The sequence below is a fragment of the Canis lupus genome, chromosome 6 (genome assembly GCF_011100685.1).
Source record: "Canis lupus familiaris isolate Mischka breed German Shepherd chromosome 6, alternate assembly UU_Cfam_GSD_1.0, whole genome shotgun sequence".
NCBI classification, from domain to species: domain Eukaryota; kingdom Metazoa; phylum Chordata; class Mammalia; order Carnivora; family Canidae; genus Canis; species Canis lupus.
Window position 1 is genome coordinate 62,929,861 of NC_049227.1, and position 13,929 is coordinate 62,943,789.

Here is a 13,929-nt window from a genome sequence, read left to right on the forward strand (position 1 = left end):
TAAATGATTTACTCTTAACAAAATTACAGCAGATTCAAATGTTTTCCGGTGATAACCTCATTCTTGATCACTTGTATTCCAGTGAGCTTTCTTGAGTGGGAGGGAAAAGGATGGCGTTACAGCTGTCAGGCTGGGTATCCCTTAGGATGTGCATTTTGCATGTGAATATAATCTGTAATTGGTGGAGATGGAAGAAAAAAGTTGGAGAATTAGGACTACATTGGTGGACATGTTCTCAACTTTTCCTCTTTAACGTGACATGATATTCACATGCCAACACATTCCCATATGCAACTCCTAGTGAGCTAGCTGAAATTCTGTCCTTTTCTCTGCTACCCAGAGAAAGGGGAAGGAATCTTAGGGGAATACATCTTTAATCAACTAAAAAAAAAATCTTATATTTAAGTAATGACTTGAGAGTTTCCTACCTTAAGGAACATTAGCATCTAATTACCTATGACACATTTGACAGCTATGTCATGATACCATGACTGATAAACTCCATATTCCTTAAATTTCCAGAAATTCAAGCCTGTTTTTTGTTTTTTATTTTTTAATTTTAAAATAAAGGAAGGCCAAATTTAATTGTATGGCAAAGTAAATTTCTAGAAACTATTTATAATTAGAATTAACTTTTTACAAAGATATTTGTAGCCAGTTATTTTAACACTGTATATTACTGGAAATTCTCATAGGATAGTTTTTTGTTTTTCTTTTAAGGCTCAAACTAAATATATTTGGGAAATTTGAATTTTGAACTAGTCATTGCTAGTCATTGCCTGATCCAAGAATTCATGACACATTAAACAGTAGATAGGGATCCCTGGGTGGCTCATCAGTTTAGCACCTGCCTTTGGCCCAGGGCATGACCCTGGAGACCTGGAATCGAGTCCCAATCAGGCTCCCTGAATGGAGCCTGCTTCTCCCTCTGCCTGTGTCTCTGCCTCTCTCTCTGTCTCTCATGAATAAATAAATAAAATCTATAAATAAATAAACAAACAAACGGTAGATATTGGGGCACCTGGGTGGCTCATTTAAGTGTCTGCCTTCAGCTCAGGTCATGATCTCAGAGTCCTGGGATCAAACCCTATATCTGACTCCCTCCTTAGTGGAGGGTGGGCTTTTGCCTCTGCTCCTCCCCTCTGCTTATATTCCCTCTCTGGCTCTGGCTCCGTCTCTCTCTCTCAAATAAATAAATAAAATATTTTAAAAATAAATCATAGATACTATATAAAAGTCTTTATTCCTTGATCTGAAAATGATTTCTTCTAAAACTTTTCTAAAGTCAAAGTAATTTATCTGCTCTTGATTTAGTTTTAGAACCTGTATAATAATAGCACTTTTACCTGGTTTTCTTAGAGGTATTAAACTTAGTTTATTGTAAGGAAATAAATATTGAATTAATGTCATTAACATTTAAAAAAAATTTAATGTACAGGACTCTGATATATTTTATTTATGAGTAACTTTGAATCGTAAAGGTGTTTTTTACTTTTGTTTTGCTTTTTTTTTTTTTGTAAGGTACTATGAACTGGATCCTTGCAAAAGTCTCCGTGACAATTTGAGGAACAAAGTGATCATTGAGTATCCAACATTACATGTGGTATTAAAAGAAGCCAGTCATGATATGGAAGTTCTTCACCAAGGTAAATGTCAAGTTGTTCCTATAATGCTTAGAATGACTCTAGTGAACCTGAGCAATTACATGACTGTCTTTATTTCTATATGTATCTGTTTTCCCACTATATGTACACCCTTAACTGAATTTGCTCTATAGGTAGCTATAGTTAATGTAAAGAATTAAATGAATGAGCTGCTAATTCTCTCATGTTTGAGAACACATAGTTTGTAATATCAATTTAAAAAAAATAAGTTTGAATAGCTATAAAAGAACTTTTTTTTTGCTTTGAGTTCCATACGTGTGTGTCTTTTTAAAGCTAATAATAGCCTTTAAGTAACAGTCTGTCCAATATCAGATAAATTTACTACCTAGTTAAAACTCTTTACTTAGAGATTCCTAAAATGAGGGATTATAAAACATTTTTAGAGTCTCACCATATAGAAAGGAATAATGTTTGAAAGAACATCATGTTTAAAATGTCATTGACTTGACCTTTGTCTCCTTTTTCTTAACACACTGGTTTTATTTTCCTTGATATTTGTTTCTTTGGCTATATTCCTCCCATTTTAGTGATTCTTTAAAAGTATATACTTATCACTCTTTGGTGAGTAGTGGAGTTGGAAGTATTAAAACTAGAAATGGTATATGTAAAAGTTCAGTATATAAAATGACTTATCCATATTTGCAACTACTGATTAAAATAAGCTTCTTGTGTTTCTGAATGCAAATTCTAGAGGATGTGAGTAAAATTCAGAAATTACATTTTAAAAGGGAGAGAGGTGGCTCAACTCAGAACCATTAGATAGCACTTCTAGCTAAGAATAATAGTTATAGGCCAACTTTCATTGTAACAGTCTCCAGACAACCAGTGAATCCTTGGATGGATGGAAATTATTTCTTAAATAATATTATTTGAAACATGTGGTTTGGATTTTATTGTTACACCAGCAATATAAGCTGAAATAATCAGTAACCTTTGTTTTAAGGTGTTCTCTTACATGTATATAATAGGTGTTTATTCCTGGTTAAAAGTGAATAGGAGAAATTTTTTTTTCAAAGTGACCGAAATTTTGTCAGCATTAAAATTTGAAACTAGAATTTTAGCTAGCAAACATGAAGTTTCTAATAATCAATTATGGGCCTCTAAATCTTTAGGTTAATTCTTGACTTTATATTTTTCACAATTTGAGAATATCTGATTTTATTTTCTCAAATTATAAGTGTGTTGTAAATGACCAGGTTTAGTTTTTTTGTTTTTTTTTTGTTTTTTTTTTTTTTTTTTTTTTTTTTTTTAAATTTTTATTTTATTTATTTATGATAGTCTCACAGAGAGAGAGAGAGAGAGAGAGGCAGAGACACAGGCAGAGGGAGAAGCAGGCTCCATGCACCGGGAGCCCGACGTGGGATTCGATCCCGGGTCTCCAGGATCGCGCCCTGGGCCAAAGGCAGGCGCCAAACCGCTGCGCCACCCAGGGATCCCTGTTTTTTTTTTTTTAAAGCTTTGTAAAACCTTACTTTTTCCTTAATATAATTCACATAGCTCTCTAAATGTTGGTTTCAGGGAAAGTTGTTTAGTAATGTGGGTTACTAGCCAGGGCAAACACGTCTGTGTAAATAAACAGAGCACACAGCTCCTCTTTCACCTTGTTTAGGAATGCACACTGAAGGAAGGCTTCCTGTAATGAAGCAAAATGAAAAGGCTACTTTTGTAGTGTACTTGGAACCTGATTAAGTAAAATTTGCTATTTTTTGGTGGGTATATGATATTTGACTTATTTACAGGAAGACAAGTGACTAGTGCTTTCAGGATAGAGGATCATTTAGAGCTACTGTGGCAAAATACTTAAAGAAGGTCTGACAGGATTTTAAGAACCATACAAGTGTTGTCACATCATAAATACACACACTTTAAAAATAATGCCAGGTCTTTTGTACGTGCATTTCTTTGTGTGAGCACTTCAAGGTATCAGTTTCTTTGTACATTCTCACAGTTTGGGATATTCTGCAGGGTGGTCCCTTAATGCAGGAGGAGAGTTATATAAGAACAGGGCATTTTCTTTGGAAAGCCTTGAAATTCCTTCTCTCTCCGGAGGTAGAAATGTTGGATTTTGATCTTGAGTTCATAGCACAAGGTGTCTCTCTTCTAGTTTGGGTAAAATGTGTTTCTGGGCTGGCATTCAGTAGTTTTCACACTTGATCATTGTTACAATGTTTGTTATGGTTGTAGATTGCCATAACTTTTTTTCAAAGGTCTGCCAATATTGATGGGCAATAGGCAAGTTTTGTTTGTTTGCTTTTTGCTTTTTAAGGATTATAAAATGTTGACTATAAAAGGTTGAGCAGTTAAGGTAGTTCAATGGAATGAAAATGTGGAGTGCTAATCACCCATCTTGTATTAGTTCAGTGGGAGGTGCTCAGAATGGTGTTACTTGCTTCACGGGTCCCTATTTACCAAAGTTAGCTAGTGGATTTAAATGACTTGAGAGCATGCTGCATTTCAGTCTAAGAAAAAAAGAATGGAGTGCCATTAAAAGAAGAAAACAGGCAACTTCAGGAAGCATAGAAAGGGAAGCATTTCCCCCAAACTCAGTAGTACAAAGTTCTGTTAATTTAAAAATATCAGAGAAATGTATTTTTCCACTGTTATAACTCAGTCGAGAATATCTCTGCTCGGGGCGGTAATATCTCTGCTTTTTGAAAAGGAATCCAACCCAAAACTAATGACTTGAATTAGTGAAAATACATAGCATAGGAGCTACTCATGCATATCCTTTCATCCATTCTCCCTCCCTCTCTCCTCCCCTCATTCCTCCTTATCCCCCTTTTTCTTCCTCTCTTTCATTGTGTGTGTCACATACTGGGATGGGGAGATGGGGATGGATCTCCAGCACAAGAACACCCATGTAAACTTTAGTGTGCAATAGGTGCTATAATAAAATTTGTATAAATTGCAAAGAAAGCCAGAGGAGAAACAACTGACTTATATTATCATGGAGATGCTTGAGGGACTCTGATAGAGTTTATATAAAATTCCACAAAGATCAGGACTCTATCTTGGATTGACCCTGTTTCAATACTTCACTCATGAAAAAGGATTCAGTAAACATTTTGGTTACTGGGACAATCTTTTTTTTTTTTTTTTTTTACTGGGACAATCTTAAATCTAGGTACCATTGACCAAGAAACTTGGCAGTTGAATATGAGGCAAGATCTAGGTATATGATTCTAGCATCTGCTCTTACTAAGCTGTGGGTCCTTGAGCATTCACTGCCACTGAGCTTTAGTTCCCTTATCTACACTATGGAAATAAATTGCTATAATCCTGAAGCAAAACAATCCATATTTTAGCCTTAATTTTCATAGTGTTTTAATGTATTACTTCTTTTTAGCTTCATTATGCAATGAAACAGAGCTGTTACTCTGGGTCCCATTTTGCTGAATAAAAAACAAAGTGACTTGTATTCATACTGATTCAGCAAACAGGCTACACTGGGAGGTCAAATACAAAGAGGAAAGATCTAGTCTCTATCCTTAAGGAACTCTCAGTTTAGTAGGTGAATCATAGTCTTGCTTGCTCCAGTTAGGACAGCTCCTTTAAAGGAGCTCCATTTCTGCTCTAAGTTATCTTTCCTATGAAAGGAAGGAGATGGCGATTAGCTAGTCTTCTCAGCCCACATTCACTCAGCATATACTGACCCTCAATTTTAAGTTAAAAAAAAAAATTATGGAAAAACTTATTCCAACCACACTTGGCCAGCCTATGTGATAATAGTGATCTCTTCAGTAGTACGAATATGGGATCATAACCACACTGTGAAGTGACCATTCCCAAGTCTTCCACAGAGTCAGGAAGGATGTTGCCTCACAAAATATAATTGCCACTCTCAGACATCGTTTCTTTATTGTGGCCAGAACTGTATATCCCTGCTGCCTGGAACATGACATGGTTTGCCTGTCCTATGAGCAGTGCTGTTGGTATGCATCAGAAGGGAAGAGAGAAGAAGGAAAAACAGAACAAGCTAAACAGAAACAGTATAAACACTTGACTGTATGTTTACTTATTTTTTTCAGTGAAAAGTGAATCTACCAAGAACATTGGCAATGAAAATTGAGCACTTCTTCTGGAGGAAGAAGGTGAAAATTCCCAGACAATTGCAGAGGACTGTGCATTGACTAGCTGTTGGATGACTGGGATATTGTCAGTGGGTGGTTGAAATTTTTTGTTTCTCTGAGAGTAATTAAACAATCTAAATAATTTAACAATTATTGTTTAAGTAATTAAACAATCTAAAAAAAGTTCTTTTAAAAGATGAATTTTCTAGCCTCTTGAATTGACTTGTAAGGCCCTTATTCCTAGTAATAACCCGTTTTCTTCACCTGACCAGGATAGTGCTTATTTTAGTTAGGCCCAGGGTTTTAATATGCTTAATTCTGTAGGCTGAAAACTTTGTTACTTTGATGCAAGACCAAACCCAAGGATCACCTGTGTCATCCACAAAGTTGGCACTTCATTGGTGGAACCTCACTAAACATAAAGGCCGTGTGACACACCTGTAGCCACAGGAGGACTGATAGATCAATTGCCCATTCTTGTCTTTAGGGTTTATTTGTAATTTATCCTCTTAAGATGACAGAGTGGGTCTTTTTTACTTGGGTAGCATCCAGTACAGTGTCACATGTAAAGGATAAGTAAATACTATCAACTACTACTACTTATATTCAGTTCACAAAATCAATGGCTTCTCATTGCTTGAACCATCGGTGCTCACCAATTTGGCTCTCCTTGTTTGCACAGTGAACTGTGTCTTATTATGAATTCTGTGCCTTTCATCCTGTTCCCATTCCACTCTCCTCATTACCACACAGGGATGTTGTGATGAGCAGTTTTATGCTGTTTTGAAACATCTAGCAATAACTAAAGAAAGAAACACTTGGAACTCTTCAAAGTGTTACTGGAATGTATATGTGCATTTATGTATATACATGGCTTAATTTATACCTTATGGCAGCTCTGTATACATTATGATCTCACATATTAAAATTAAAGTTTCCTAGTTTTATTGGAATTTATACAGTTATGAAATTGCAGTATGGCTATAAAAAAGTAAAAGATTATTACATCTGTGTTGCATCTGTGTACTTAATGGTTAAGAAAACAATGATAAAATGGGACATTGGTGAATTCGCTTTTAGTTTATAATTGGAATAAGTTTTAGACCAAAGGAAGCCAGAGGCATTAATTAAAGAGGCTTGAGAAAAATAGAAATACGAACTAATAGGAGAAACTTGTAGAACACAAATATCTGTAACCTGGGGATCAGAACTGGAGAAGTGAATCCAAAGACAATAATGCCACAAGGACCCTTCATGTAAAAGTAATAGTGGAACTGTGATTTATAGAAAATAAGGCCTGGCAATTTGAAAAATAGGAATACTTCCTAAAGCAACTTCAGGAATCTTCCTCATACACTGAAAGGTTTGTGTAGAATTATCTTTTTCAAAGTATTTCTGGGGATTTTCAAAGGATTTATATTTAATCTAGATGTGAAATTTGTTTTCTCAAAACAGGCAAGAAATAGGATGAATTGGATCAAATGTGTCACAGAAGTTTTATTGGGAAAAGCGGGAAAGTATACAACAGGAGCATATGATCTGAATATCAGAATGGAGAGCAATTTCCTGATAGTGAAATCTGTTATGACATAGTGCCATTTCCAAGAAAAGTATTGAGTTGCATGTCTTCTAGAATTTTATTTATTTATTTAAAAGATTTATTTATTTATTTATGAGAGACACAGAGAGAAGAGGCAGAGACACATGGAGAAGCAGGCTCCATGCAGGGAGCCCAACGTGGGACTCAATCCCATGTCTCCAGGATCAGGCCCTGGGCTGAAGGCGGCGCTAAACTACTGAGCCACCTGGGCTGCCATGTCTTCTAGAATTTAAATTGAAAACTGGACAACTAAAGGATATATCCTGTCCACCCCATCCCCTATCCTCACCCCCCTGCCCAGGTGAAAAATGAAACGGGGAAAAGTCTGCACACTGCAATGCAGCTTTGCCATCCCTGTAGTCTAGAATTCTGTGAGATTTTCCAATTACAGACTGTTCCTTGGGAAAGAATTTAGCGTAGTTCCCTTAAATATAACTATCAGCTCATTTGATTTATATACCCCACAGGATTTACAATAAACATGTTTGAGTGAATAACCAGGATAACTACTTGGAGGGAGTGAAGTTGGAATAATTCACTGAGAGCCCTAGAAGTTCATAGTATTAAGACTTAATTTCTTTTCTTTTCTTTTTTTCCTTTTTTTTTTTTTTTTTTTTTTTTGAGGCCCTCTCCATTTGGATTCTTGACAAATTTGGATGAATAGACAAATTCCCTGACCCATGTTAAGTTCAACATCCTGCATTTTGTTCACGAATCACATTTTAAAAGGAGGAAGAGCTTCACCTGGCCTTCTTTATTTTTTAAGCAATGATTTCAAAGGCAAGGTAGGCCTTTCATAATTGCTAATTATTGTATATGGGATTAGTAGCCGTAAATTACAGTAAACAAAGCTTGCACCTGTTCATACTATAAATAGGAGTTAAGGAGAGTTAGTATAATAGATATTTAAGATTCCAAAGTGTAGTTGAGCCAATTTGTTTCCCTGTAGCAAGTAGTGCAATTCAGGTTTCAGGGTGTATAATAAAATGTTAAACTCATAACTCTAATACCAACAGTTTTCTTTATACATTTGGTTTAATTTGGTTAATTATGTGCACTGATTTCATATTCGTCATTAAGTTTTAAGTAAAGATACCTAGCCTACTTTTATTTAATCATATACTACTGTGTTAAAATTTATTTTCAAGTAGATGTTGTATACTTTTGATTATTAACCAGTTGTTCTTCAGTTGCAAGTAACAGAAACTCAGATTAGCATAAGCACGAATGGCAACTTACTGGCTCATATACAAGGAAGTCCAGGCATGACTTGGTCTAAACACCCTAGGAAGCCATCTTTCCATCTACTTGTGTTTCTCTGGGTTGGTTTGTGTTTTGCTAGATTGCTTTTCTCTTTCAGGCCGATTTTCTCTTTGGGGAAAAGAGGCAGTGAGGTGAGAATGGTAGATGGCAGCCATTGACAATATCAACTTAAATCATCATAACCAAAGCATGGCAACAAGTTATGTAAAATTTGGGAAAGAACTTTGATTTTGCCCACATTTCATCACATTCTGTCCTGAAAGGAGTTACCCCAGAGGAAAAGGAAATTATCAGGAAAAGGAAGAGGGTAGGGAGCAGAAGAGGCAAGATGGTTGCTGAGAATACAAAACTGATGTCCATTGTACCCTCTTTGAGTTGGAGTAGCAAGAGTTTTCTGATTTGAAATAACATGAGTAAAATTCAAAACTAACCTATAAGCCCCTCATTGGCTTTACATAGAGATTTTAGTTCCTACTTGATGCTATTATTACTGCTTTGAGTTGCCATTATAGAGTTTTAAAAATTACTAATGTGTATTAATAGCTTACAAAATACCAAGCATTATCTATCCCTAGCCCTTTATATACTTGGATCAACATTTAAGATTTCTTCACAACAGTCCAGTGAAGTAGATGTGACAGGAAAGCCCTACAGTAAGTGGGATACAAAACATCTAGTAACATGAAATGGGTTTGCATTATTACAGGCTGAAAGGTATGACAGACTGAGTTGGTACAACTAACTGTCCAGGATTCCTGGTGTCTAACAGTAGAGTCCTGAGTCCATTCTGTAGTTTGGCACCATATGGTAGCAGATGTCCACTCAGGTTAAAATATTGATGGGACAATTGTGAGTCCTATATCTGACTTGTACTTCTAGGATAACAGAGTGAGTCCAGCAATCTGGATGCCAGTCAATGCCTGTTTCATCATCCTTATCTGAAATTAATCCACCCTGTTTCCTCACTCTCAGAGACAGCCTGCTGCTTCCGTTCCCAACTTCACCTCCCCTCTCCTTATTCTTCACCTTTACCAAGAGTTAAGAATTTGAGCCCACCTGCCACTTGTGAACAGGGGCTAGATGAAGAATAAAAATGGCCGTGTTGACAGCATTACTGACAGGATTTACTATAAATCTATTTTACAGATGAAAAATCCAAGCACTGAGGTTAAAGCTTACTCTTAGGTCAGATAGCTAAATGATAAATGATGAAGCTTGAATATTTTCCTTCTAGTCTTGAAGGCCAAACCTATAGTTGATACTTGCATGAGAAGATAAGCACAGTTACTGGCATGAAGTAAGCCCTCAATAAAGGGTTGGGCATTGAGATGAAGTGGGAGGAATAGGAAAGCTCTCTAGGTTAAAAAAAAAAATTTATAAAAAGTTTGAGTTTTTATAGATCTCTTTCAACCTATAGCAAAATCTCTAATAGGATAATATTAATAACTAAAAACGTAGAACTTAGCATGAGCAAGGCACCATTATAAATATAACTACCAGCTGTTGTATCCTCTCAATCCTGTGAGGTAGGTACTGCTGTATTTTTTTGAACCTAAAATGTCATTAATAATAAGATATTTTATCTTATAACTAAGAAAAAGTTGCTGCCAGTTAATGACATAATGCTTTTTAAACACTCAATTTAGACTGTTTATACTTATACAGAGCTCTTTTAGTCATTTTATTTCAGCAGATCTAACACTCCATCAATTTATAAGACACACCATTTTGTATACCACCAGGAACAAAAACATAGCTTAATTGTGTGACACATCCTATTTGGGTTGGTAAAATATGAAATAAGAGTGCAGAATTGATGTAATATGGTACTGAGACAAGTTTTTATATCACTCTGTGCTCATATAAAAAGAAAAACAAAGTGAAATTAACTGAGTAAGGCATTCCTAAAGCTTCGCATTAATCAGGACAGTGATTTGTGGACCAAATATTGAAAGGCTGCAGTTGTCCATTTGTGCCAGCAGAAACAACCACCAAGTCCACGTATGTGCAAACAGTGATAACTGCATCATGACTGTGGCCTGGCCAAAAGCTATTTTACAGCTAAAGATCTCAGAGATCTTAAAATATGGGCTCTACAGTCCCTTAAGCACAGTACCATCATCCCTATTTTGTAGGATATGGACAGAGAAACTGAGTTCCACAGGTCAGTCACATGGAGAGTAAATAGGTGAACCAGGATGCAAACCAAGGCCAGTTGGGCTTCAGAGGTCACATTCTTAACCTTTAGGTTACACAGCCTTCTGAGTGGGCTTGGTCTGAGTCATCAGGCTACCTTAACATTTCTTGGAAAAGGACAGTTTCTTTATAGTTTCTAAAACTGCTTTGCCTAGAGGTTTTTCTCTTCGATGATAGACAGCAGGCTGAGTTTCTCCTAGTACGTTTAGTTCCCCTCGGGTATCTCATCCAGGGTACTGACCTTTTCCGCTGGTTTGGATAAAAAAAATTTCAATCACTTGAGTTTGTTTGAAAGCATCTGTTAATGCTAATGCCAGTTTCTTTCATTGGATTCCAGGGTATTAGCATCAAGTCCGTTTTACTGGCTATTATGAATTGTGTCCTGCCGATTTGAGCACTGCTCAAAGTAGTTGCAGCAGACCCCAGGGAGCGTGGCTCTCCCAAGACTCCCCGGGGAGGGGGCCAAAGGGGAAAGGACATAAGGGCACAAAGACAACTATTATTGATTGTCACGTTGACTTTATGTCAAGTTGCAGAAGGAACATGTGCTGGGCATGCTGGTGACTCTAGCTGAGAGCTATTGAGCATTGCCTCTGGACAGGACAGGCTTGGGGTCAGGCTTGGGAAAGTTAGGACAGCCACATGGGAGGAAGTATCAATTCAGGACCTGTGGGGAATCCAGAATGGCTTCAGAAGTGGAAATGGAATGGTTGGAGGAAATCCATGAAAAGAGCAGAGCAGACCAATGAAAGGCCATGTTATCAGGGAAATGTAAGTTTTAATTCTTAATTCCATAGAACTAAAGCCACTTCTCATGCTCTCAACTGTATAACCAAGGAGAGAAGTACATTAAGCCACTTGATTTTTAAAAGGAAATTTTCTATCTCCCTGGGGTAGGTAATGCAGGGACTATCGAATGGTGGTTTGGCTTTTAACTTCCCTTCTCCCAGGTTTCTGCTAAGCACTCAAAGTTATTTTTACTGTGAGAAGAGACTGTCACACCCCACCTCTTGGTATCATGATTTCTTTTGGCTCCTTAAACAGTTGATTCTAGTTTAAGTCCATATGGTATAAATCTGTGGTGCAAAGACAGTCCCGAAAGCCCAATAACTTCTTATTTTTCCTAGAGCCCTGTGGTCCTACTCTTGACTGCTGCTCTGTGTTCCTAAAGAAAAACAGTAGAGTCCAATCTCTGTGTTTTGAAGTTTCAGTGGCTGGTTAACCAGATGCTGTGATGCTGTGCTTCAGGGCCCCCGCCAACACAGAAGAGACAGCAACTTTTTCCATGTTCCTGACAGATTGGAAGGTGTTTTTTCACATTCTCTGCTTCAGATCTCTCCCTGGAAAGGTTGGTCAGTTGTTCAGCCAACATCTTTGGCCTCTGCAGCTAGTGCAGCTTAGAAGCCTGTAAATAGTTTCTGCCACATTTGGACCCTCACAAACAAAACTTCTAAGCATTGGAAATGGAAAACTTGAGGTAGCGAGGAGAGCCAAGTGAGAGCGGGCATCCAGTCCCCCAGGTAATGAATTGATAGGACTCTGTAAGAAGGAAGCCACTGTTCGTGGCTGACCTGTGTGTGGACAAAGGGAAAACATGATCCAGATGTTTTTTTCTCACTTTCCTAAGTGGCAAGAGGAGCACTTGTAAGGTTTGGTTTGGTTTTCTTTCTAATCAGATTCTCTTTCCTACCAAACCTGGGTGCCCCTTAGGAGTGAGAGGGCAAGCAAGTTATTTCTCAGCTTATTTCACACATCAAAAAGCATTTGATTTGAAATTTATAATTTAGCCCATGCAGAAGTATTTCATTATCATCTGTAATCTCCTACAGTCCCCTTTTGTCTTTCTCCAAAGAATAGTAATGAATCTAGAAAGCTTAGGCCAAGTGATGGTACAAGTATGGATTATATTAAAAGATATAGTAAAAATCAGTTGTTTGCTCCCTGACATGCATCCCCCTGGTAACCATACCTTGAGTTCCTCTGGGAAACTACTAGCTCCCCTTTTGTTCTCAGCCATCTGGTTTGGATGGGATTAAGCCCAACCCTAGCTCATGGGTGGGTTTTCATCAGCCTAAACAGATCAGAGTATTCCACTCCTCTGACCACATGTTTGATTCCAACTGTGCAGGTGGCCTAAGCTGGTACAATCTGAGGGAACTACAAAACAGGCAGGGCATGGACTCTCCCCTGCTGTAAAAATGTAAGGCTAAAAAGTGGGTTAGCATGTTCTGCTACTGTAAGGAGAGCCAGTCTGAAGCCAAGCCATCTATCCCTGTGGAGTGTTGAATTGCACTAGCCAATACATTCCTTTTCTTTTTCCTTATTCAAGTATTTGTAAATTGGATTTTCTGTCAACTATATCAGAATTCGAAACCAGGAAATGAAGTGTGGCAAGTTATAGGCCCTTGATTATGGAATTGGCTGAATCAAGATAGTGAGGAGAGCCTCTGTCCTAGACTAGAGTGGTAGTAGGGACTACATTGGTCCATACAAGAAAAATAATCTTAACTTTCCCTTTAAGGACATTTTATGGCAGTTGCACACAGCACTTCTGTGACATTCCACTTAGGGAACTTGGCCATGTGGCCACAGCTACCTACAAGGAAATCTAAGAAAGTCTTTACACTGGGTGGCAATGTGATTAACTTAAAAGTTGTGGATCTTTTTTCTGAGGAGGAAAATTAAATGGGTATTGGAGGGTAAGGAACAGTCTTTACTATAGATGACCACTAGCAATTCTTGCTTTGTGGTACTGTAATAGTTGGTTTTTCCATTGTTAATATATATTGGGACCTTTAGTTCATATGTTTCCCTGAGATGCAACTTTAAGGGACTTGGACAAGAAGTTCAGGCTGTAGGATGTATTGATTATAAGTTGGAGCCTTTGTAAATCTTATAAGAAAGAAGAATTTACTTTGAAGCTAATGCCTCTAAAAACAAAGAAAGCATGAAATAGGGCCTTGCTATAAGAAATGCTTTCTGAAAAAAAAAAGCTTTCTGCTGGTGATGGATCATCTAAGTAGACTGTGTGCAGTGGTCTGGATCCTTGATTGATGGAAAAGCCAGGTTCCTTCCTACATTTAGGTTCGTTTGAACAAAATAAGGAAGAAAGGAACAGTACAATAAAGACCTGGAA

The 13,929-nt window shown here is 37.3% G+C and overlaps 1 protein-coding gene across 10 annotated transcripts in view; it reads left to right on the forward strand.

Moving 5' to 3' along the window:
• Positions 1–13,929, forward strand: part of ZNHIT6 (zinc finger HIT-type containing 6) — an 85,193-nt gene that overhangs the window by 51,457 nt on the left and 19,807 nt on the right. For 3 of the 10 annotated variants that reach the window (XR_005361330.1, XR_005361327.1, XR_005361333.1), the window contains exons 9-12: positions 1,522–1,646; positions 5,693–5,755; positions 7,999–8,119; positions 11,999–12,141. Coding sequence is in view for 3 of the 10 variants with exons in the window: in XM_038541495.1 (XP_038397423.1) it covers positions 1,522–1,646; positions 5,693–5,733 (166 nt within the window). In the remaining 7 variants the exon portion in view is untranslated. Of the gene's footprint in view, positions 1–1,521; positions 1,647–5,692; positions 6,747–7,419; positions 7,636–7,958; positions 8,120–11,920; positions 12,142–13,929 lie in introns of those variants that run through there. The other 7 variants (XM_038541495.1, XM_038541493.1, XR_005361332.1 and 4 more) reach the window with 6 other exon arrangements.